This window comes from Mustelus asterias, chromosome 5, assembly GCF_964213995.1.
Source record: "Mustelus asterias chromosome 5, sMusAst1.hap1.1, whole genome shotgun sequence".
In the NCBI taxonomy this organism is placed as follows: Eukaryota; Metazoa; Chordata; class Chondrichthyes; order Carcharhiniformes; family Triakidae; genus Mustelus; species Mustelus asterias.
The window spans coordinates 17,014,643-17,042,232 of NC_135805.1; the positions used below are offsets into that span (position 1 = coordinate 17,014,643).

Here is a 27,590-nt window from a genome sequence, read left to right on the forward strand (position 1 = left end):
GTCCTTGTGCATGAGACGCAAAAGCCCAGTCTGCAGGTACAACAGGTGATCAAGAAGGCAAATGGGATGTTGGCCTATATTGCGAAGGGGATAGAATATAAAAGCAGGGATGTCTTGATGCACCTGTACAGGGCATTGGTGAGGCCGCAGCTGGAATACTGTGTGCAGTATTGGTCCCCTTATATGAGGAAGGATATATTGGCATTGGAGGGAGTGCAGAGAAGGTTCACCAGGTTGATACCGGAGATGAGGGGTTTGGATTATGAGGAGAGGCTGAGGAGATTGGGTTTGTACTCGTTGGAGTTTAGAAGGATGAGGGGGGATCTTATGGAGACTTATAAGATAATGCGGGGGCTGGATAGGGTGGAGGCGGAGAGATTCTTTCCACTTAGTAAGGAAGTTAAAACTAGAGGACACAGCCTCAAAATAAAGGGGGGTCGGTTTAAGACAGAGTTGAGGAGGAACTTCTTCTCCCAGAGGGTGGTGAATCTCTGGAATTCTCTGCCCACTGAGGTGGTGGAGGCTACCTCGCTGAATATGTTTAAAGCGCGGATGGATGGATTCCTGATCGGTAAGGGAATTAAGGGTTATGGGGATCAGGCGGGTAAGTGGTACTGATCCACGTCAGATCAGCCATGATCTTATTGAATGGCGGGGCAGGCTCGAGGGGCTAGATGGCCTACTCCTGCTCCTATTTCTTATGTTCTTATGTTCTTATAGATCAGCTAGATAGTCAACATCTTTTCCCAAAGGTAGGGGAGTCTAAAACTAGAGGGCATAGGTTTAAGGTGAGAGGGGAGAGATACAAAAGTGTCCAGAGGGGCAATTTTTTCACAGAGGATAGTGAGTGTCTGGGACAAGCTGCCACAGGTAGTAGTAGAGGCGGATACAATTTTGTCTTTTAAAAAGCATTTTGACAATTACATGGGTAAGATGGGTATAGAGGGATATGGGCCAAATGCGGGCAATTGGAACGAGCTTAGGGGTTTAACAAAAAAGGGCAGCATGGACCAGTTGGGCCGAAGGGCCTGTTTCCATGCTGTAAACCTCTATGACTCTATGTGCAGATCTTATCAGTAGAGAGTTCCAAAGATCTTCAACCCTCTCGAGTGAAGAAGTATCTCCTCACCTCTGTCTTAAATGGCCAATTCCTTATCTTGAGACTGTGATCCCTTGTTCCGGATTCTCCAATCCAGGGAAATGATGTGAAGTAAATCACCATGGCAGCAAACCTTTGCGAATTGTTTACAACACAGCTCCACCACAAGAGATATAGCTGACCCAGATTTCAAACCTGCGGGAGAGATCTTTAACTTTCCTATTTAATTCTGCGTTGTCTCCCCCTTTCCAGATCTCCGCAGCTTATATGGACAGAGTGAGCCTGTCAGCGGCTGGATTCTTCAGGTAAATGCTGATGTCTGCTTGCTGTTGGTTTATGGCTGGACCAGCTTCTGAGAAAGACAGATGGATAAAACAGACAGACAAAGTAATCAATAGACTGAGGAGCCACACTGCATGAACTAAATATTATGATAATAAAGAGGTTTCCGGAAGAGATAGACCTGGAGGGTCTTTTTTATTCATTCCTGGGACATGGGGGTTGGCCAGCATTTATTGCCCATCCCCAGTTGCCTGAGGACAGTTGAGAGTCAAGCACATTGCTGTGGCTCTGGAGTTACATGTAGGCCAGACCAGGTAAGGACGGCAGATTTCCTTCCCGAAAGGACATTAATGAACCTGATGGGTTTTTATGACAATCGACATACGAACATAAGAAATAGGAGCAGGAGTAGGCCATCTAGCCCCTCGAGCCTGCCCCACCATTCAATAAGATCATGGCTGATCTGAAGTGGATCAGTTCCACTTCCCGCCTGATCCCTATAACCCCTAATTCCCTTACCGATCAGGAATCCATCTATCCGTCATTTAAACATATTCAACGAGGTAGCCTCCACCACTTCAGTGGGCAGAGAATTCCAGAGATTCACCACCCTCTGAGAGAAGAAGTTCCTCCTCAACTCTGTCCTAAACTGACCCCCCTTTATTTTGAGGCTGTGCCCTCTAGTTCCAGCTTCCTTTCTAAGTGGAAAGAATCTCTCCACCTCTACCCTATCCAGCCCCTTCATTATCTTATAGGTCTCTATAAGATCCCCCCCTCAGCCTTCTAAATTCCAACGAGTACAAACCCAATCTGCTCAGTCTCTCCTCATAATCAACACCCCTCATCTCTGGTATCAACTTGGTGAACCTTCTCTGCACTCCCTCCAACACCAATATATCCTTCCGCAAATAAGGGGACCAATACTGCACACAGTATTCCAGCTGCGGCCTCACTAATGCCCTGATGCAGGAAGAATCGACAATGGTTTCATGGGTTATCAGTAGATTCTTAATTTCAGATATTTTTTACTGAATTTAAGTTCCACCATCTGCCGTGGCAGGATTCGAAGCTGGGTCCCCAGAACATTAGCTGAGTATTTGGATTAATAGTCTAGCGATAATACCACTAGGCCATTGCCTCCCCTGTTAGTGCAGTTGAGGAGGGAATTCCAGGATTTTGACCCAGTGACTGTGAAGGAACAGCTGATATATTTCCAAGTCAGGACGGTGAGTGGTTTGGAGGGAAACGTCGAGGTGATGGTGTTTCCATGTACCTGTTGACCTTGTCCTTCTAGATGGTAGAGGTCGCAGGTTTGGAAGGTGCGATTGAAATAGCTGTGGTGAGTTGCTGAAAGATAACTAAAGAACAAAGAACAAAGAACAGTATAGCACAGGAACAGGCACTTCGACCCTCCAAGCCTGCGCCGAACATGATGCCTGCCTAAAAGTTTATTTATTAGTCACAAGTAGTCTTACATTAACACTGCAATGAAGTTCCAGGGACTTTACAGTGTCGACAGGGCTGTTTGTTTTGCCATTGTTTTTTCCGGTGCCTAGGTCGATGCCAGGTGGTCCGTCTGGTTTCATTTCTTTGTTGAGACTTTGTAGCGATTATAACAACTGAGTGGCTCGCTAGGCCATTTCAGAGAGGTGTTGAGAGTCAACTACATTGCGTGGCTCTGGAGTCACATGTAGGCCAGACCAGGTAAGGATGGCAGATTTCCTTCCCGAAAGGACATTAGTGAACCAGATGGGTTTTTCCGACAATCGACAATGGTTTCACGGTCATCAGTAGATTCTACTTTCCAGTTATTTAATTGAATTCAAATTCCAACATCCACCATGGCGGGATTCGAACCCGGTTCCCCAGAACATTAACTGAGTTGCTGGATTAATAGTCTAACAACAGTACCACTAGGTCATCGCCTCCCATCTATGAACAGTGTCTATGCACAAATCTTTTGTAGGAAAGGGTCTAAAACATGTGCAGGATCCTTGACTGCATCAATAGAGGCACAGAATTCAAAAGCCAGAATGCTGAAACTTTATAAATCATGGGCCAGGCTAATTTTGGGCAACAGACTTCAGGAGGGATGATAAGACCTCAAAGAGAGGAGATTTAACTAAAATGAACAAAAAACAGTCCACAGAAACATAGAAACCAGAAGCAGGAGTAGGCCATTTGGCCCTTATAGCCTACTCCACCATTCATTATGACCATTACTGATCATCAAATTCAATATCCTGATTCCCCCCTTCCTCCCATATCCCTTGATCCCTTTAGCCCCTAGAGCTATGTCTAATTTCTTCTTGAAATCAGACAACATTACAAACTGGAGCAGGCCCTTTGGCCCACCAAGCCTGTGCCAAAACCCAGTTTCCATCCTTCTGTTCGCCTCTTGTTCATGTGTTTATCGAGATACACCTTGAATGTTGCTAACGTACCTGTTCCACCACCTCCACTGGCAGTGTGTTCCAGACACCCACCACCCTCTGTGTGAAAAACTTTCCCTGCATGTCTTCCACTAAACTTACCATCTCTCACCTTGAACATGTGCCCTCTTGTAATTGACATTTCCACCCTAGGATAAAGCTTCTGACTATCCACCCTAATCTATGTGTCTCAGGATATGGCGGCATGGTGGCACAGTGCTTATCACTGCTGCCTCACAGCGCCAGGAACATGGCTTTGATTCCCGACTTGGGTCACTGTCTGTGTGGAGTTTGCACGTTCTCCCAGTGTCTGCGTGAGTTTCCTCTGGGTGCTCCAGTTTCCTCCCGCAGTCCAAAAGACGCGCTGGTTAGGTGCATTGGCCATGCTAAATTCTCCCTCAGTGTACCCGAACAGGCGCTGGAGTGTAGCAACTAGAGGCTTTTCACAGTAACTTTATTGCAGTGTTAATGTAAGCCTACCTGTAACAGGAATAAACAAACAACAATAATTTTGTAGACCTCTATCAGGTCACCCCTCAGCCTCCGTCTTTCCGTTGAAAACAATCCTAGTTTATTCGACCTCTCCTCATAGCCAACACCCTCGAGACCAGGCAACACCCTGGTGAACCTTCTTTACACTCTCTCCAAAGCTTCCACGTCCTTCTAGTAGTGTGGCGACCAGAATTGCACGCAATATTCCAAATGCAGTAGTAGGGAAGAGGAATTTCTGTTCAGAGAACACCAAGTGAAAATGGAATTATACACTTTGAGCAGAGAAGGCTACGGGAGATTGAATAGAGGTGCCCAAAATTGGGAAGTGTTTTGATAGAGTGGATAGGGAGAAACTGTTTCCACTGGCAAGAGGATTCTTTTTTCAATACTTCTTGGGATGTGAGCATCACTGCCTCAGTGATGCACTATCAATCAAGCAAAGACTAGTTTGTATGCAAGAACAAATAGGCTTTTATTAGCAAAAGACTTGGAGCACACCCATGCCGATGAACTGGTCCAGAGACTGAGGCAGGGGGTGGGGAGCAGTCACCTTTATTCCTGGACCAGGGGGGGAGGAGTCCCAGACAGGGCCAGCAGGGGCATGTCCAGGCATGTCACACACACACAGGCAATAAGCTAACAGTGGTTTACCACACTCGGCTGGCATTTTTATCGTCCATTACCCCCGAGAAGCTACTGGGTTAACCAGACAATACAAATTTGGCGCAAGGGGGAAAAAAAAATTTTTTTCCGTGGCGAGTCGTTGTGATTTGAATGCACCGTCACTGTAAGGATGGTGGAAGCAGCGGCAGAGTTTGCTGGGAAGTTCAAAAAGTGAATTGAAGTGGATTAATTTATTTGCAGGACCATGGGAAATTCCTGAGCCAGAGGGTGGGGAATCTGTGGAATTCATTGTCACAGAGGACAAGTCACTGGCTGTAATTTTACCACCCGGCCCGCCAAGGGAATCGGAACAGGCGAGGGGCAGACATTGGGAAAGTCCGTTGAACCCGGGCGGGATTTTATGGTTTCGGGAGGAGCAAGGCCGTAAAATTCCACCCATTGAATGCATTTACGACATGTTCTTGATCGGTAAGGGGATCGAAGGTTACGGGAAACAAGACGGGAGAATGAGGTTGAGAAACATATCAGCCTTGATCGAATGGCGGAGCAGATTCGATGGGCCGAATGGTCTAAACCTGTTCCTTTATTTTATGGTCTCATGAAAAATTGCTAGTTCTTTCAAAGAGCTGTCACAGACACAATGCCCTATCATTTTATGAATTATTTGGTATTTGACAGGGGTGACACATCTAGTAAATCTTTAAGTAAGTGCAGGCAACTTAGGCGTTGTAGATAGTGGACTTTTGGGAGTCAGGAGGCTGAGTTACTCACTATAGAATTCTCAACCTATGTTTGAGAGGGTGATTGGGAAGTAAATCTTGAATAAAGTGCTTCTACAGTTCTGTTGAGCTTTGCTAAGAGCTGTTGCAGTGAATTATGGTTTGAGAAGGTACTGACACAAATTGGTGTTCCTCAAATAGGACTCCTGATCTGAACTATGACGTTGAGAAGAACGAAGGAAAGGTTTTCAATTATTATAGCTATGGTGTGGCTTGCTCAGAAGTTGAAATTGACTGCCTCACTGGGGACAACAAGGTAAGTACCCAACAACATCAACAAACTTGAATTGATATAGCGCCTTTACCATAGTGACATGCTCCAGTGCGCTTCACGGGAGCATTAGCAACAAAATTTGTCAGCAGGCCATACAAAGGCTTTGTCCAAGAGCTAAGTTTCAGGCTGTGCGTTTAAGAAGCAGAGAAAAGTGGGGATCTTTAGAGAGGGAATTCTGGAGTTTGGAGGCTGGGCCACCAATGGTAGAATGACTAAAATCAAGAAAGCTCAAGAGGCCAGGATCGCATGAGCCTCAGGATAATGGGATGGGGAGGATCACAGAGATGGGGAGAGGGTGGGGTGGCAGTGGGATTTGAAAACGAGGATGAGAATTTAATAATCAAGGCATGTCTGAACCAGGAGTCACTACAGGGCAGTGAGTGCAGGGGTATTAGACAGATGAGACTTGGCGAAAGGGTAGAATATTATAGAGCAGCATGCTGTAAGAGGCATAAGGTGGGTACATTCAGTATGCGCTGTAGATGAGACAGAAAAAACTGCCAGGATCCACCTCCCACCCCACCACCAAACCCCCCCACCACCAATCCCCCCTCTCCCCACCATCCCACCACCCCCACCCCCCCACCACCCAAACCACCCCCCCCCCACCACCAACCCCCCCTTTCCCCAACACCAAACCACCCCCCTCCACCACCCAACACCCCCCCCCTCTGGCCCACCAGCCCACACCCCCTCCCCACCACCCCACTCCCACCCTTCCTCCCACTCCACTCCATGGCAGATTTTCCACCATTAAGAACAAAGAAAATCACAGCACAGGAACAGGCCCTTCGGCCCTCCAAGCCTGCACCAACCATGATACCCGTCTGAATTAAAACCTCCTCCCCTTCCGTGGACCATATCCCTCTATTCTCATCCTATTCATGTATTTGTCCAGACACCCCTTAAAAGTCACTTTCGTATCTGCTTCCACTACCTCCCCCAGCAGCGAGTTCCAGGCATCCACCACCCTCTGTGTAAAAAACGTGCCTCGTACATCTCCTTTAAACCTTGCCCCTCGCACCTTAAACCTGTGCCCCCTAGTAATTGACTCTTCCACTCTTCTGACTATCCACTTTGTCCACGCCTCTCATAATCTTGTAAACTTCTATCAGGTCGCCCCTCAACCTCCGTCTTTCCAGTGAGAACAAACCAAGTTTCTCCAACCTCTCCTCATAGCTAATGCCCTCCATACCAGACAACATCCTAGTAAATCTTTTCTGTACCCTCTCCAAAGCCTCCACGTCCTTCTGGTAGTGTGGCGACCAGAATTGAACACTATATTCCAAGTGCGGCCTATCTAAGGTTCTATAAAGCTGCAACATGACTTGCCAACTTGTGACCAATGTCTCATTGGTCGCCAGCCGGATCTTCTGTTCCCATCGATGCCAATGGCCACTTGTGTTGCTCACCGTCCACGCTGCCAGGGAACTTGTTGTTAGGGGGAGGGGTGGGTGGGGGGGATGGGGTGGCGGCAGGAGTCACCTTTAGTGGGACTGGAAGATTCCCCTCCATGGGAAGGGCTGGAACATTCGGGCAAAATGATTTGTAAATATGGGCGGGATTCTCCGGTCATTCACGCAAGTGGAATTCTCTGGCCCTGCTGCAGTGAACGGAGCGCCAAATTCTCCGTCCTTGCTTACAGCAGCAGCGAGGCATGAACAACCGGAAAATTCCAGCCTATATGGCACCATCACAACCATCAGACATCTCTGCGTAGTTTGGTCAGTGAAGTACATTTTGTCGCTGTTATAATATAAGCAAAGTGGTCGTCAACAGGTGCACTCATAGCAATGTAAGAATGACCAGATAATCTGTTTTTGTACTGTCAGCTGAGACATAATTATTTACTGGGGTAATAGAAATAACTCCAAACCCCGTTTTCAGAATAGCACTCTGGGATCTTTTACCTTCACCGGAGAGAACAGGCTGGGCACATTTTATCTGAAAGAGTACACCTGTGACAGTGCAACACTCCTTCAGTACTGCAGGGGAGCATCTGCCTGGATTCTGTGGTCAAGTCTCTGGAGTGGGATTTGAACCCACAACCTCCTGACTCAGAGACAAATGTCCTACCTACTGAGATATGGCATGTACCTTATCATGACAGTATTCAATATTAGAACAATGTGGAGTGTCCCAGGGATCTGTTCTGGGACCCTTACTGTTTGTCATTTTCATAAATGACCTGGATGAGGAAGTGGAGGGATGGGTTGGTAAGTTTGCCGACGACACGAAGGTTGGTGGTGTTGTGGATAGTCTGGAGGGATGTCAGAAGCTGCAGTGTGACATAGATAAGATGCAAGACTGGGCGGAGAAGTGGCAGATGGACTTCAACCTGGATAAATGTGTAGTGGTCCATTTTGGCAGGTCAAATGGGATGAAGGAATATAATATCAAGGGTAAGACTCTTAGTAGTGTAGAGGATCAGAAGGACCTTGAGGTCCGGGTCCATAGGACTCTTAAATCGGCTTCGCAGGTAGAGGAGGTGGTTAAGAAGGAGTATGGAGTGCTGGCCTTCATCAATCAAAGGATTGAGTTTAGGAGTCGGGAGATAATGATGCAGCTTTATAAGACCCTCGTCAGACCCCACTTGGAGTACTGTGCTCAGTTCTGGTCGCCTCATTACAGGGGGGATGTGGAAATGATTGAAAGGATGCAGAGAAGATTTACAAGGATGTTGCCTGGATTGGTTGGCATGCCTTATGAGGATAGGTTGAGGGAGCTCGGTCTTTTCTCCTTGGAAAGACGAAGGATGAGAGGTGACCTGATAGAGGTGTAGAAGATGTTGAGAGGTATAGATCAGGTGGATTCTCGGAGGTTTTTTCCCAGGGCTGAAATGGCTGCTACGAGAGGACACAGGTTTAAGGTGCTGGGGAGTAGGTATAGAAGAGATGTCAGGGGTAAGTTTTTCACACAGAGGGTGGTGGGCGAGTGGAATCGGCTGCCGTCAGTGGTGGTGGAGGCAAACTCGATAGGGTCTTTTAAGAGACTTCGGGATGAATACATGGGACTTAATAGGATTGAGGGTTATAGGTAAGCCTATATATAAGCCTAGGTAGGGACATGACCGGCGCAACTTGTGGGCCAAAGGGCCTGTTTGTGCTGTATTTTTTCTATGTTCTAATGTGACATTGTATACAAAGTGTGCAGGAATGTCAAATACACCTAAAGTGAACTTCAATCACGTGTACAACTCCACATCTGGATGGTGTTCAGGGCAAGAAACTTCACCAAACAATTAAAGTATTTCAGCAATTCCCCAAGGCTCCTCAGGCAGCACCTTCTAAACTCATGATCACTTCCATCTGTAAGGACAAGGGCAGCAGATACATGGGAACTCTACCACCTGCAAGTTTCCCTCCAAGCCACATACCATGCTGACTTGGAAATATATCACCTGTCCTTTTCAGTCGCTGAGTCAAAATCCTGGAAGTCCCTCCCTAACGGCACTGTGGGTGTACCTATACCTCATGGACTGCAGCGGATCAAGAAGGCAGCTCCCCACCACCTTAGAGGTTTACAGCATGGAAACAGGCCCTTCGGCCCAACTTGTCCACGCCGCCCAGTTTTTACCATTAAGCTAGCCCCAATCGCTCACAATTAGCCCATATCCCTCTATACCCATCTTACCCATGTAACTGTCTTATGTCGCTGTGCGAACCCCTGTCAGGGAGGATGGATCCAAATGATTTAGTGTCACATTCAGAGCATAGATTTTCACTCCAAAATATTCTTGATTTCAGAACCTTCGCACTGACATCGTCATGGATGTGGGGAATAGCCTGAACCCTGCGATGGACATTGGGCAGGTGAGGTACTTTAGCATCGTGCCGAGTGTGGTGGGTGGAGGTGAGGGGCGGGGGTTGTAATAAAGAAAAAGTACTAAAAATAGGCAGGAAGAGAGAATGAGTGACTTGCATTCCTATAGCACCTTTCGTGACCTCAGGACCTCCCTAGTCACCTCGCTGCTCAAGCTTTTTGAAGTATGGTTACTGAGGGAATATTTAAAGTTTATTTATTATTGTCACAAGTAGTCTTACATTAAAACTGCAATGAAGTTACTGCGATAACCCCCTGCTTGCCACACTCTGGTGCCTGTTCGGGTACATTGAGGGCGAATTTAGCCAATGCATATAACCAGCACATCTTTCGGACTGTGGGAGGAAACCGGAGCACCCGGAAGAAACCCACGCAGACACGGGGAGAACGTGCAGACTCCGCACAGTGACCCAAGTTGGGATTCGAACCCGGGTCTCTGGCGCTGTGAGGCAGCAGTGCTAACCACTGTGCCACCCCAACCACTGTGCCACCCCAACCACTGTGTCACCCCAACCACTGTGCCACTGATATCGGAAACAAATCAGACAAGTTGTTCACAGCAAGATAAGACCATAAGACCATAAGACATAGGAGCGGAAGTAAGGCCATTCGGCCCATCGAGTCCACTCCACCATTCAATCATGGTTGATTTCGACTCCATTTACCCGCTCTCTCCCCATAGCCCTTAATTCCTCGAGAAATCAAGAATTTATCAATTTCTGTCTTGAAGACGCTCAACGTCTCGGCCTCCACAGCCCTCTGTGGCAATGAATTCCACAGACCTACCACTCTCTGGCTGAAGAAATTTCTCCTCATCTCTGTTCTAAAGTGACTCCCTTTTATTCTAAGGCTGTGCCCCCGCGTCCTAGTCTCCCCTGCTAATGGAAACAACTTCCCTACGTCCATCCTATCTAAGCCGTTCATTATCTTGTAAGTTTCTATTAGATCTCCCCTCAACCTCCTAAACTCCAATGAATATAATCCCACGATCCTCAGACGTTCATCGTATGTCAGGCCTACCATTCCTGGGATCATCCGTGTGAATCTCCGCTGGACCCGCTCCAGTGCCAGTATGTCCTTCCTGAGGTGTGGGGCCCAAAATTGCTCACAGTACTCCAAATGGGGCCTAACCAGTGCTTTATAAAGCCTCAGAAGTACATCCCTGCTTTTGTATTCCAAGCCTCTTGAGATAAATGACAACATTACATTTGCTTTCTTAATTACGGACTCAACCTGCAAGTTTACCTTTAGAGAATCCTGGACTAGGACTCCCAAGTCCCTTTGCACTTTAGCATTATGAATTTTGTCACCGTTTAGAAAATAGTCCATGCCTCTATTCTTTTTTCCAAAGTGCAAGACCTCGCACTTGCCCACGTTTAATTTCATCAGCCACTTCTTGGACCACTCTCCTAAACTGTCTAAATCTTTCTGCAGCCTCCCCACCTCCTCAATACTACCTGCCCCTCCACCTATCTTTGTATCATCGGCAAACTTGGCCAGAATGCCCCCAGTCCCATCATCTAGATCGTTAATATATAAAGAGAACAGCTGTGGCCCCAACACTGAACCCTGCGGGACACCACTTGTCACCGGTTGCCATTCTGAGAAAGAACCTTTTATCCCAACTCTCTGCCTTCTGTCTGACAGCCAATCGTCAATCCATGTTAGTACCTTGCCTCGAATACCATGGGCCCTTATTTTACTCAGCAGTCTCCCGTGAGGCACCTTGTCAAAGGCCTTTTGGAAGTCAAGATAGATCCCCCAAAGAGTAATGTGATAATGAGCAGATAACGACAATGTTGTTTGAGAGATAAATACTAGCTCAGGATATCGAAGAGAGCTCCCCTGCTCTTCTTTGACCTGGTGTCATGGGATCTCTCACATTCCAAAGACACAGCAAAGGGTTTAACGTATCTTTTGAAAGATGAAAACAAGGGGTTAACGTCAGCAGTTTGCAAGGACACTGATTTTGTGATTCTCTCTCCCTATTGTTCAGGTGGAAGGAGCCTTTATGCAGGGCCTTGGCTACTTTGCCATGGAGGAACTACGGTATTCACCAGAAGGTGTCCTGTACACCCGAGGGCCAGGGATGTACAAAATCCCATCAGCCGGTGACATTCCAACGGAGTTCAATGTATCACTCCTTCGGGAATGTCCGAATCGGAAAGCTATCTATTCTTCCAAGGTAACTACACCCCTTTATCCATAGTTTAACCAGCAGAGTGAAGGAAATATTTGCTCCAGTATCAGAATTAGGGGGTCATAGGCTGAGGTGAGGAGAAATTTCTTCACCCAGAGGGTGGTGAATGTGTGGAATTCACTACCACAGAAAGTAGTTGAGGCCAAAACGTTGTGTGATTCCAAGAAGAAATTAGATGTAGCTCTTGGGGCTAAAGGGATCAAAGGATATGGGGGGAAAGGGGGAATCAGGATATTGAGTTTGATGATCAGCCACAATCAAAATGAATGGCGGAGCAAGCTCGAAGGGCCGAATGGCCTCCTCCTGCTTCTAGTTTCTAAAGTCAAAGTAAAAGTAAAGTTTATTTATTTATTAGTCACAAGTATGTTTACATTAACACCACAATGAGGTTACTGTGAAAATCCCCTAGTCGCCACACTCTGGCGCCTATTCGGGTACACTGAGGGAGAATTTAGCATGGCCAATGCATCTAGCCAGCATGTCTTTCAGACTGTGGGAGGAAACCGCAGCATCCGGAGGAAACCCACGCAGACACGGGGAGAACGTGCAGACTCCACACAGACAGGGACGACGAATCAAATGGCCTGTGCCTGTGGCATACTCAATGTAATAAAATCACTTTGAATTAGTGTTATGCCCATTTCAGGGCACCACATCATAGAAAGGATGCCAAGTCCTTGGAGGGTGCAGTTGACATTTACTCGAATAGTACCAGGGATGGATGAACAGAAGAGTATAGAAAATAGGAGCAGAAATCCAACTGACAAATGCTCGAGTCTGCTCCGCCATTCAATAAGACCACTGGAGCTGCAGGGTTAAACAATGTCTGTTTATTAACTGAATTGGTGTAAGTGATTAACCCTATCCCAGGATTGTGGGACATAAACGCTGTTTGTTTATTCCAGGCTGTTGGAGAACCCCCTCTATTCCTCGCAGCCTCCGTATTCTTTGCTATCAAGGATGCCGTTGTTGCTGCCAGGGCGGCATCTGGAGTAAAGGGCCTCTTCCGACTGAACAGTCCGGCAACACCAGAGAAGATACGTAACGCCTGCATCGATAACCTGACACAGATGGTATGTGGGTCTTCCCATGGCCAAAATTGGCCAAATTAACTCTTCCTCAATGTCAGCCCCATCCCTCAAGCCTAACACGATCTGCTGCTGAGTGTCTCAGGCCACTGCCGAGCCAGTTCCGGTGTCCCAGGAAACTAAGACATCCCTCCTGCACAGTCTTTCCAGTTGTTTTCCCTTTCTTCCCCTCCCCCCTCCAGTGTAACCTCACGAATGCACCACATTGAATGATTCCAGTCATCACTCAAGCCCTGAAACGCGGGACACGGGTTTCTGTAGCTGACAGCACTTCCTGCACACATGGTCATCTCATATACTGGTAGTGTTCCTGATTTCCCACATTTCACAGGACACACATCCCATTCGACTGAGTTGCCCTGCCATGTCTTAACCTTACTTTCCTTACACTTACTGTATGTTACCTTGGGTTATTTATATTACTTTATTATACAAAGAACAAACAGTAAAGCACAGGAACAGGCCCGTCAGCCCACCAAGCCTTATCCTTCTAGAACTTTTTCTCGCAACTGGCACTGGGAGTGATCCAGAGATTAGCACTTTTGAGCTCCTGCTTACTAGTTTTCTGCCTAACTCCCTAAATTCTGATTGCAGGCCCCCATCCCCCTTCCTACCCAAGTCATTGGTACCAACATCGATCATAAGACCAGAAGATATATGAGCAGAACTAGGCTATTCGACCCATCGAGTCTGCTCCACCATTTATTCATAGCTGATAAGTTTCTCAACCCCATTCTCCTGCCTTTTCCCCATTAGCTTTGATCCCCTTACCAATCAAGAACCTGTCTATTTCTGTCTTAAAGACACTCAATGACCTGGCCTCCACAACCTTCTGTGGCAATGAACTCCACAGATTAACCACTCTCTGGCTGAAGAAATTCCTCCTCATCTCGGTTCTAAAGGGTCGTGCCTTTACTCTGAGGCTGTGTCCTCGGATCCTAGTTTCTCCTACTAATGGGAACATCTTCCCCACATCCACTCTATCCAGGCCTTTCAGTATTCTGTACATTTCAATGAGATCCACCCTCATCCTTCGAAATTCCCTTGAGTACAGACCCAGAATCCTCAAACCATGACCTCTGGCTGTTCACCCTTCCCCAGATGCCCTGCAGCCAGTCACTGACATCCTTGACCCTGGAACCAGGGAGGCAACATACCATCATGTCTACAGCCACAGAAACAGCTATCCATTCCCCTAACTAATGAATCTCCGAACACTATTGCTTTTCCTTTCTTTTTCTTCCCCTCCAGTGCAGTTGAGTCACTTATGGTGTCACAGACCTGGCTTTGACTGCACTCCTCTGAGGAGCTAGCACCCTCACCAGGTTCTTAAATCGATTTATAAGTGGGACCCCGGAGGGCTCCTGTGTTAACCTGCTTAGTTCTCTTGGACAGCCTGGTGCTCACCCATTCCCCCTCTACCTCCAGGTTCCTAAGCTGTGCCGTGACTGCCTCCCGAAAGATGCTATTCACATAGCTCGCAGCCTCATGAATGCGGCACATCGAGTGATTCCAGTCACCACTCAAGCCCTGAAACCCAAAACATGGGTTTCTATAGCCGACAGCACTTTCTGCACACATGGTGGTCCACTACGCTGGTAGTGTCCATCATTTCCCACATTTTACAGGACACACATCCCACTCAACTGAGTTGCCCTGCCATATCCTAACTGTATATTACATTGGATTATTTATATTAAGTGAAGAACAAACAGTAAAGTACAGGAACAGGCCCTTCAGCCCACCAAGCCTGCACTGACACGCGAAGACTTTCTTATCTGCTTCAACCTACTCCTCTGGCAGCGCATTCCAGGCATCGCTGAGTTCTCTTTTCACCCATTCTTTTTGGTGGTAATTACTGCCTCCACAAGTCATTTCACAATTTTTTATTTGGTGGTGGATACTGCCTCCGGGTCCGCTTTCCATCCAATCGTCTGGATTTAAAAAATCAATGTTTCCTCAGAGTTACAAAGCCAACAGGCAGAGTGGACACAGCAAGCCTCTAATCCATCTCCTTGCTCACTCCAAAAACCAAATTCAAACTGAATCCAATTCATGGTTCCCACAAATGGGACCATACTAGATCCATGCTGACATGAACAGGCATTACTTGATCCTGCACTTAATCCTACACTTGCCTTTAGCCAAAGGAAGGTGGGTACTGGCTCTGGGTCCTCTTTTTGTCTGTTCTTCACTCATCGGGGTGACACACTCATTCACTGACACACTCCCCGGGGACCCCCTGTAAATACTGACACACTCCCCAGGACCCCCTGTAAATACTGACACATTCCCCGGGGACCCCCTGTAAATACTGATACACTCCCCGGGGACCCCCTGTAAATACTGACACACTCCCCGGGCACCCCCTGTAAATACTGACACACTCCCTGGAGACCCCCTGTAAATACTGACACACTCCCCGGGTGCCCCCTGTAAATACTGACACACTCCCCAAGGACCCCCTCTAAACACTGACACGTTCCCCAAGGACCCCCTGTAAATACTGACACACTCCCCAAGGACCCCCTCTAAACACTGACACATTCCCCAAGGACCCCCTGTAAATACTGACACACTCCACAAGAACCCCCTGTAAATACTAACACACTCCCCGGGGACCCCCTGTAAATACTAACACACTCCCCGGGGACCCCCTGAAAATACTGACACACTCCCTGGGCATCCCCTGTAAATACTGACACACTCACCGGGGATCCCCTGTTAATACTGACACACTCTCCGGGCACCCCCTGTAAATACTGACACACTCACCGGGGATCCCTGTAAATACTGACACACTCCCCAAGGATCCTCTGTAAATACTGACACACTCCCCAGGAATCCCCTGTAAATACTGACACACTCCCCAGCGACCCCCAATAAATACTGACACACTCCCCAGCGACCCCCAATAAATACTGACACACTACCCGGGTACCCCCTGTAAATACTGACACACTCCCCGGGAACCAGCTGTAAATACTGACACATTCCCTGGACACCCCCTTTAAATACTGACCCACTCCCCGGGGACACCCTGTAAATACTGACACACCCTCCGGGCACCCCCTGTAAATACTGACACACTCCCAGGAGACCCCCTGCAAATACTGACACACTCACCGGGCAACCCCTGTAAATACTGACACATTCCGTGGGGACCCCCTGTAAATAATGACACACTGCCCCGAGGACCCCCAGTAAATACTGACATACTCCCTGGGCACACGCTTTAAATACTGACCCACTCCCCGGGGACACCCTGTAAATACTGACACACCCTCCGGGCAACCCTTGTAAATACTGACACACTCCCCGTGGACCCCCCGTAAATACTGACACACTCCCCGGGAACCCCCTGTAAATACTGACACACTTGCCGGGGACCCCATGTGTAAATACTGACACACTCCACGGGGACCCCCTGTAAACACTGGCACATTCACCGGGCAACCCCTGTAAATACTGACACACTCCACGGGGACCCACTGTAAATACTGACACACTCCCCGGGAACCCCCTGTAAATACTGACACACTCCCGGGCACCTGCTGTAAATACTGACACACTCCCTGGGCACTCCCTTTAAATACTGACACACTCCCCGGGAACCCCCTGTAAATACTGACACACTCCCGGGCACCTGCTGTAAATACTGACACATTCCCTTTAAATACTGACACACTCCCCAGGAACCCCCTGTAAATAGTGACACACTCCCCGGGGACCCCCTGTAAATACTGACACACTCCCCGGGCACCCCGTGTAAATACTGACACACTCCCCGGGCACCCCGTGTAAATACTGACACACTCCCCGGGGACCCCCTGTAAATACTGACACACTCCCTGGCGGGGGACACCCTGTAATACTGACACACTCCCCTGGGACCCCCTGTAAATACTGACACACTCCCCAGGAACCCCCTGTAAATACTGACACACTCCCCAGGGACCCCCTGTAAATACTGACACACTCCCCGGGGACTCCCTGTAAATACTGACACACTCCCCGGGCACCCCCTGTAAATGCTGACACACTCCCCGGGGACCCCCTGTAAATACTGACACACTCCACGGGCACCCCCTGTAAATACTGACACACTCACTGGGGATCCCCTGTTAATACTGACACACTCTCCGGGCACCCCCTGTAAATACTGACACACTCACCGGGGATCCCTGTAAATACTGACACACTCCCCAAGGATCCTCTGTAAATACTGACACACTCCCCAGGAATCCCCTGTAAATACTGACACACTCCCCGGGGACACTCTGTAAATACAGACACACTCCCCAGCGACCCCCAATAAATACTGACACACTCCCCAGCGACCCCCAATAAATACTGACACACTACCCGGGTACCCCCTGTAAATACTGACACACTCCCCGGGAACCAGCTGTAAATACTGACACATTCCCTGGACACCCCCTTTAAATACTGACCCACTCCCCGGGGACACCCTGTAAATACTGACACACCCTCCGGGCACCCCCTGTAAATACTGACACACTCCCCGGAGACCCCCTGCAAATACTGACACACTCACCGGGCAACCCCTGTAAATACTGACACACTCCGTGGGGACCCCCTGTAAATACTGACACACTGCCCCGAGGACCCCCAGTAAATACTGACACACTCCCTGGGCACACGTTTTAAATACTGACACACTCCCCGGGAACCAGCTGTAAATACTGACACATTCCCTGGGCACCCCCTTTAAATACTGACCCACTCCCCGGGGACACCCTGTAAATACTGACACACTCCCCGGAGACCCCCTGTAAATACTGACACACCCTCCGGGCAACCCTTGTAAATACTGACACACTCCCCGTGGACCCCCCGTAAATACTGACACACTCCCCGGGAACCCCCTGTAAATACTGACACACTTGCCGGGGACCCCATGTGTAAATACTGACACACTCCACGGGGACCCCCTGTAAAAACTGGCACATTCACCGGGCAACCCCTGTAAATACTGACACACTCCACGGGGACCCACTGTAAATACTGACACACTCCCCGGGAACCCCCTGTAAATACTGACACACTCCCGGGCACCTGCTGTAAATACTGACACACTCCCTGGGCACTCCCTTTAAATACTGACACACTCCCCGGGAACCCCCTGTAAATACTGACACACTCCCCGGGAACCCCCTGTAAATACTGACACACTCCCGGGCACCTGCTGTAAATACTGACACACTCCCTGGGCACTCCCTTTAAATACTGACACACTCCCCGGGAACCCCCTGTAAATACTGACACACTCCCGGGCACCTGCTGTAAATACTGACACACTCCCTTTAAATACTGACACACTCCCCAGGAACCCCCTGTAAATAGTGACACACTCCCCGGGGACCCCCTGTAAATACTGACACACTCCCCGGGCACCCCGTGTAAATACTGACACATTCCCCGGGCACCCCGTGTAAATACTGACGCACTCCCCGGGGACCCCCTGTAAATACTGACACACTCCCCGGGCACCCCCTGTAAATGCTGACACACTCCCCGGGCACCCCCTGTAAATGCTGACACACTCCCCGGGGACCCCCTGTAAATACTGACACACTCCCCGGGGACCCCCTGTAAATACTGACACACTCCCTGGCGGGGGACACCCTGTAATACTGACACACTCCCCTGGGACCCCCTGTAAATACTGACACACTCCCCAGGAACCCCCTGTAAATACTGACACACTCCCCGGGGACCCCCTGTAAATACTGACACACTCCCCGGGGACTCCCTGTAAATACTGACACACTCCCCGGGCACCCCCTGTAAATGCTGACACACTCCCCGGGGACCCCCTGTAAATACTGACACACTCCACGGGCACCCCCTGTAAATACTGACACGCTTCCCCGGGGACCCCCTGTAAATACTGACACACTCCCCAGGAACCCCCTGTAAATACTGACACGCTCCCTGGGCAACCCCTATAAATGCTGACACGCTCCCCGGGGATCACCTGTAAATGCTGGCACATAGGGCAGGATTTTGTGGCCTTGCCAAGGAGGTTGTAAGGCCAATGGAGATCTCCATTCCCAGAACCTCGCCTGCTCCAACTCCGGGGGGCGCAAGGTGGTAGAGTTTCGGGTCGAGCCATAGAGGTTTACAGCATTGAAACAGGCCCTTCGGCCCAACTTGTCCATGCTGCCCAATTTTTATCATTAAGATTCCCAATTGCCTGCGTTTGACCTATATCCCTCTATACCCATCTTACCCATGTAACTGTCTAAATGCTTTTTAAAAGACAAATTATATTGCCCCTCATTATTTTATCAACCTCTATAAGATCACCCCTAAGCCTCCTACGCTCCAGGAAAAAAGTCCCTGTGCGGAGTAGGTGGCTTGGCCGTGCTAAATTGACCCTTAGTGTCAGGGGATTAGCAGGGGTTACGGGAATAGGGCCTGCGTGGGATTGTGATTGGTGCAGACTCAATGGGCCAAATGGCGCTGTAGGGGTTCTGTGATTCTATGATTCAACCTCAGTTTTAAATGACCGGACCATTATCTTGTAGCTCAAGAAAGATCGACTTAATGCAAGGTAGGTTCATTCAAAAGTCTGACAGCAGCAGGGAAGAAGCTGTTCTTGAGTCGGTCGGTACATGACCTCCCCTTGTTCAAGCATCTCCCACTTGTGAAAACATCTCAACATCTACCTTGTGAGCTTATATGTTTAAATAAGGTCACCCCTCACTCTTTTATGGGCGAAGGATGGCTATTTTGTCTCTCCTGATAGGACAACACTCTTAGCCCAGGAATTAGCCTGGTAAATCTCCTTTGGACTGCTTCCAATGTTACTATATCTGTTTTTAGGCAAAGGGATCAAAACTGTATGCAGTATTCCAGGTGAGGTCTCACTAACACACTATACAATTGCAACAAGACCTCCCTATTTTTAAGCTCCAGCCCTTTTGCAATAAAGGCCAAAATGCTGTTTGCCTCAACTACTTGTTGGACCCGCTTGCGAGCTTTTCGTGATTCATGCACGAGAACACCAATCTTACCAAAAAAATTCTAAGCCCAGGACGGGCAGGAGAAAGGGAGAGTTTCAGGTCCGTTTTTTGGCGAGTTCAAAGCTGCTGTTTGCACTCAGTGCATGAAAACCAACAGAAATGGTTCCTCGCCTGTCGGGGAGGGGGTGGGAATTAAGTCGCCTGAATGCTGGCTGAGAGCAGCAGAGGGCGCCATTGTCTGAGGTCACGTACCGACCGACTCAAGAACAGTTTCTTCCCTGCTGTTGTCAGACTTTTGAATGGACCTACCTTGCATTAAGTTGATCTTTCTCGACACCCGAACTATGACTGTAACACTACATTCTGCACTCTCTCCTTTCCTTCTCTATGAACGAAATTGCTTTGTCGATATAGCGTGCAAGAAACAATACTTTTCACTGTTACATAGAGTCATCGTCATAGAGTCATCGAGGTTCACAGCATGGAAACAGGCCCTTCGGCCCAACTTGTCCATGCCGCCCTTTTTTTTAAACCCCTAAGCTAATCCCAATTGCCCGCATTTGGCCCATATCCCTCTATACTGATATCCGGGGACTCACGGTAAATACTGACAAAATCCAGGGACTCTCTGTAAATACTGACACATTATCCGGGAACTCACTGTAAATACTGACACATTATCCAGGAACTCACTGTAAATACTGACACATTATCCGGGGACTCACTGTAAATATTGACACATTATCTGGGGACTCTCTGTAAATACTGACACATTATCCAGGGCTGTCTGTAAATACTGACACATTATCCGGGAACTCACTGTAAATACTGACACATTATCCAGGGACTCACTGTAAATACTGACACATTATCCGGGAACTCTCTGTAAATACTGACACATTATCCGGGAACTCTCTGTAAATACTGACACATTATCCGGGGACTCTCTGTAAATACTGACACATTATCCAGGGCTCTCTGTAAATACTGACACATTATCCAGGGAACTCTCTGTAAATACTGACAAAATCCAGGGACACACTGTAAATACTGACACACTATCCGGGAACTCACTGTAAATACTGACAAAATCCAGGGACACACTGTAAATACTGACACATTATCCGGGAACTCACTGTAAATACTGACAAAATCCAGGGACACACTGTAAATACTGACACATTATCCAGGGAACTCTCTGTAAATACTGACAAAATCCAGGGACACACTGTAAATACTGACACATTATCCGGGAACTCACTGTAAATACTGACAAAATCCAGGGACTCACTGTAAATACTGACACATTATCCGGGAACTCACTGTAAATACTGACACATTATCCGGGAACTCACTGTAAATACTGACACATTATCCGGGAACTCACTGTAAATACTGACAAAATCCAGGGACACACTGTAAATACTGACACATTATCCAGGGAACTCACTGTAAATACTGACACATTATCCGGGGACTCACTGTAAATACTGACAAAATCCAGGGACTCACTGTAAATACTGACACATTATCCGGGAACTCACTGTAAATACTGACACATTATCCGGGAACTCACTGTAAATACTGACAAAATCCAGGGACTCACTGTAAATTATGACACATTATCCGGGAACTCACTGTAAATACTGACACATTATCCGGGAACTCACTGTAAATACTGACACATTATCCGGGAACTCACTGTAAATACTGACACATTATCCGGGAACTCTCTGTAAATACTGACACATTATCCGGGAACTCACTGTAAATACTGACACATTATCCGGGGACTCACTGTAAATACTGACACATTATCCAGGGACTCACTGTAAATACTGACAAAATCCAGGGACACACTGTAAATACTGACACATTATCCAGGGACTCACTGTAAATACTGACACATCATCCGGGGTCTCACTGTAAATACTGACACATTATCCAGGGACTCACTGTAAATACTGACACATTATCCAGGGACTCACTGTAAATACTGGCACATTATCCAGGGACTCACTGTAAATACTGACACATTATCCAGGGACTCACTGTAAATACTGACAAAATCCAGGGACTCACTGTAAATACTGACACATTATCCGGGAACTCACTGTAAATACTGACACATTATCCGGGAACTCACTGTAAATACTGACAAAATCCAGGGACTCACTGTAAATTATGACACATTATCCGGGAACTCACTGTAAATACTGACACATTATCCGGGAACTCACTGTAAATACTGACACATTATCCGGGAACTCACTGTAAATACTGACACATTATCCGGGAACTCACTGTAAATACTGACACATTATCCGGGAACTCTCCGTAAATACTGACACATTATCCGGGAACTCACTGTAAATACTGACACATTATCCGGGAACTCTCTGTAAATACTGACACATTATCCGGGAACTCACTGTAAATACTGACACATTATCCAGGGACTCACTGTAAATACTGACACATTATCCGGGGAATCACTGTAAATACTGACACATTATCCGGGAATCTCTGTAAATACTGACACATTATCCGGGGACTCACTGTAATTACTGACACATTATCCGGGGACTCACTGTAAATACTGACACATTATCCGGGGACTCACTGTAAATACTGACACATTATCCGGGGACTCACTGTAAATACTGACACATTATCCGGGGACTCACTGTAAATAATGACACATTATCCAGGGACTCACTGTAAATTATGACACATTATCCAGGGACTCACTGTAAATACTGACACATTATCCAGGGACTCACTGTAAATACTGACACATTATCCGGGGACTCTCTGTAAATACTGACACATTATCCAGGGACTCACTGTAAATACTGACACATTATCCAGGGACTCACTGTAAATTATGACACATTATCCGGGGACTCACTGTAAATACTGACACATTATCCGGGGACTCACTGTAAATACTGACACATTATCCAGGGACTCACTGTAAATACTGACACATTATCCAGGGATTCACTGTAAATTATGACACATTATCCGGGGACTCACTGTAAATACTGACACATTATCCAGGGACTCACTGTAAATACTGACACATTATCCGGGGACTCTCTGTAAATACTGACACATTATCCAGGGACTCACTGTAAATACTGACACATTATCCAGGGACTCACTGTAAATTATGACACATTATCCGGGGACTCACTGTAAATACTGACACATTATCCGGGGACTCACTGTAAATACTGACACATTATCCAGGGACACTGTAAATACTGACACATTATCCAGGGATTCACTGTAAATTATGACACATTATCCGGGGACTCACTGTAAATACTGACACATTATCTGGGGACTCTCTGTAAATACTGACACATTATCCGGGGACTCTCTGTAAATACTGACACATTATCCGGGGACTCTCTGTAAATACTGACACATTATCCGGGGATTCTCTGTAAATACTGACACATTATCCGGGGACTCTCTGTAAATACTGACACATTATCCGGGGACTCTCTGTAAATACTGACACATTATCCGGGGACTCTCTGTAAATACTGACACATTATCCGGGGACTCACTGTAAATACTGACACATTATCCGGGGACACTCTGTAAATACTGACACATTATCCGGGGACTCTCTGTAAATACTGACACATTATCCGGGGACTCTCTGTAAATACTGGCACATTATGCGGGGACTCTCTGTAAATACTGACACATTATCCGGGGACTCTCTGTAAATACTGACACATTATCCAGGGACTCTCTGTAAATGATGACAGGTATCCTAAGCTGGTAATTAAAATCCGTATTTAAATTAAAAAGTCTTTGATCAGAGATGTTGCTCTTATTTCTTTAATGGTGGGGTAAATGTTTCTGTTCTCTGAAGCAGAATTAACTTGGTTTTAATTTTTTTCTAGTGTTCTCCTGCGGTACCCGGGACATTTACACCCTGGAATGTCGAAGTGTAACCTCTGCCCAGCAGTGACAGAGCATTCGGCCAAGGAGACTTTGATCTGCAACTTACCTCTGGAACACTCATCAACGAAATACAATCAAGTGGGGTTGAGCCACTCCACACCAACACAGCCAACCCCAGCCCCACCACACACCCTCCGCCCGCCCCATATCCCAACACATGCCCTCTTCAGATCAAACAACCCAATTGATTGTCCAATAATGGACCATTTTCCACATTACACAATGAGGCAGTTCAATCAATATTTAATTTCAAAGGAACAGTCTGAAAAACTATTCTAATTACTGTCCAAAAAAATTAATATGGTGATTTATATTGACAGGTAATATGACTCTACTGCAACTGTGACATAGGCTAGCAGAATGGATGGGCAAGTGGCAGATGGAATTTAATACAGGGAAGTGTGATTTTGGTACAAGGGCTAAGGGGGGCAAGAAAGACTTAATGGTAGATTGTGCAGGAACAGAACGATACAGGGGTGTATGTGCATCGATACTGAGTGAGTGGTTGACAAAGCATATGTGATCTGGGACTTCATAGGATGCCTAGTGCAGAAGGAGGCCATTCAGCCCATCGATCCTGCACCGGCAAACCCACCCAGGTCCCTATCCCCGTAATCCCATGTATTTACCCTGCTAATCCCACTAATACTAAGGGGCAATTTAACATGACCAATTAACTTAACTCACACATCTTTGGATTTTATCAGTAGAGGTATTGAGTATGAAAGCAGGGAAGTTATGCTGAACCTTTAGAAAGTAGGCCCCAACTCGAGTATTGCATCCAGTTCTGGTTACCACACTTGAGGAGTGATGTGAGGTTCCCTGAGAGGGGGCAGAGAAGATTCACTAGAATGTTTAGGTTGGAAAGACTGGGTTTATTCTCCTTCCAGCTAAGGTTGGGTGGCACGGTGGCACAGTGGTTAGCACTGCTGCTTCACAGCGCCAGGGACCCGGGTTCGATTCCCGGCTTGAGTAGCTGTCTGTGTGGAGTTTGCACATTCTCCCCATGTCTGCATGGGTTTCCTCTGGGTGCTCCGGTTTCCTCCCACAGTCCAAAAATGTGCAGATTAGGTGGATTGGCCATGGTAAACTGCCCCTTAGTATCAGAGGGATTAGCAGGGTAAATACGTGGGGTTATGGGGATAGGACCTGGGTGGGATTGTGGTTGGTGCAGACTCAATGGGCTGAATGGCCTCCTTTTGCACTGTAGGGATTCAATGATTCTAAGATGACTGAGGGGAGATTTGATAGCGCTGTTTAAGATTGGTTGAGATAAGGTTCATTTAAATATTTGGAGGATCAAAGATTTTTTTGTTGGTCCCAGTCACAAACCACGTTCCGTCTCTTAACATGGTAAATTTTCAGAGACCTTCCATAGAAGCTTTGTTGGGTGAAAATGAATATGAAGCCAAAAAGGAGACACTGAGAGAGTTGGCCAAACTCTTGGAAGGGGAGTTTCCCGTCCCGCCTGCCACAGGAACCGTAGCAGGCGGGAGCAGACTATGCAAAGGTGTGTTGACCTCAGGCAGGCTTTTCTGGTCTTGGGCGAGTGCGGCCAGAAAATCCCGCCCACTGTCTTAATGGATGAGTGAGAAGCAGGGAGATGAAGAAAGATAAAGAGGTGGTTTTCAATCTGGTATCAAACTGGCATTGCCAATATAAAAGCGATAATCTGAGAGTAACACACTGGGTCACCCACCTCCATTGTCTTCCATGAACCAAAGGAGCAAGGCCGAGAAACCTATCTACCCTGCACAGTCTTCAAAATAGAAACAAAATATTACCTCAGAAATGTTCAAAGAAGACCGATTCCGTGTTAGGACATGCAAAAATTCCTTAAGCCTTATAAATGAATCAGAATTTATTTTTTATTCATTCATGGGACATGGGCGTCGCTGGCTGGCCAGCATTTATTGCCCATCCCTAATTGCCTTTGGAGGGCAATTGAGAGTCAACCACATTGCTGTGGCTCTGGAGCCACATGTAGACCAGACCAGGTAAGGGCGGCAGATTTCCTTCCCTAAAGGACATTAGCGAACGAGGTGGGTTTTTCCGACGATCGACAATGGTTTCATGGTCATCAGTAGATTCTTAATTCCAGATATCTTTTACTGAATTCAAATTCTACCATCTGCTGTGGCAGGATTCGAACCCGGGTCGCCAGAACATTAGCTGAGTTTCTGGATTGATAGTCTAGCGTTAATACCACCAGGCCATCGCCTCCCCAGAACATGGAAATGTTTTAACAGCACATGTAACAAAAGTAAATCCCGATCTCAATCGGCACTTTTGATAGGCCTGATGGGCTGAGTGGCCTCCTGTGTCGTTGTTTGACTCTGCCATAGTTGTGATGAATTTCAGCTGCTGATAATCTGAGTTGGTGTCGGCCGCGATTTATATCAGAACGATAAATGTCAAGATTTGTGTGGGATAAAAGCTTTCAGAAGCCACGCCTTTGGGGAGAAGCAAAGAAACTCCCTTTTTCTGTCCAATTCATGGAGTACATCTTTCCAACCTTCAACTTCTGATAATGTAATGATAGTCTGCTAGGAAACTCTGTTAGCCGCATATTGACTGCATTCCACAATGAGTGCACATTGACTGGTTCATAGCTCTCTCTCTCTATCTCCTAAGATAAACAAAAATCCTCTGGCAACCCAGGCTGAGGGAACAAAGAGAAACATTTATTAACACGAAAGAAAATTTGATAAGTAAATTTAACTCTGTTCTTATGAAATATGTATTTTGTTGACTTTTTGTTTGTTTTGTTTTATTTTTGGAAATCAGAACTTTCAGTTACTGAAAAAAATGGCAAATTGTTTACGTTTCCACCATCCCCCCATCAAAAAAGGACATTTGATTTGATTGGTTAACTGACCTGATAGTGAAAGTAAACATGTTCCGTGGGAATTTCCAGTCCCCTCCACCGCAAGAATCGTCGCGGGCGGGATGGCAGGTTTGATGGAACAGCAAACGGTCCGTTGACTTTGGGCAGGAGTTTCTGTTTCCACAGTGGGCAGGAGTGAAAATTCCGCCCATTGTTATAGGTTTTTTTGTGATTCTAAGGATTCTAAATGTGAAAGTATTTTCCCGTTATCTTTACGTAGACAGTTGATAGCTGATGAAAAAATAATGACTTGCAACAGTGGCGGTAACACTTGTGACCAGGAAATACATAGGACCATGAGATGTGGAGGCAGAAGAAGGCCATTCAGCCCATTGAGTCTGCTCTGCCATTCATTGAGATCATGACTGATAGAAACATAGAAAATAGGTACAGGAGTAGGCCATTCGGCCCTTCGAGCCTGCTCTGCCATTCATTTTGATCACGGTTGATCATGTACTTTCAGTATCCCACTCCCGCTTTTTCTCCATACCCCCTGATCCCTTTAGCCACAAGGGCCATATCCAGTTCCCTCTTGAACATATCTAACAAACTAGCCCCAACAGCTTTCTGAGGTAGAGAATTCCACAGATTCACAACTCTCTGAACGAAGAAGTTCTTCCTCATCTCAGTCC

The 27,590-nt window shown here is 47.1% G+C and overlaps 1 protein-coding gene across 1 annotated transcript in view; it reads left to right on the forward strand.

Moving 5' to 3' along the window:
• The window catches only part of xdh (xanthine dehydrogenase), a 140,414-nt gene extending 113,598 nt beyond the window's left edge, over positions 1-26,816 (forward strand). The window contains exons 32-37 of the mRNA XM_078212225.1: positions 1,352-1,404; positions 5,850-5,964; positions 9,729-9,794; positions 11,801-11,989; positions 12,910-13,077; positions 24,011-26,816. Coding sequence (XP_078068351.1) covers positions 1,352-1,404; positions 5,850-5,964; positions 9,729-9,794; positions 11,801-11,989; positions 12,910-13,077; positions 24,011-24,061 — 642 coding nt within the window. The 3' untranslated portion in view covers positions 24,062-26,816. The remainder of the gene's footprint in view (positions 1-1,351; positions 1,405-5,849; positions 5,965-9,728; positions 9,795-11,800; positions 11,990-12,909; positions 13,078-24,010) is intronic.
• Positions 26,817-27,590: the final 774 nt, after the last annotated feature.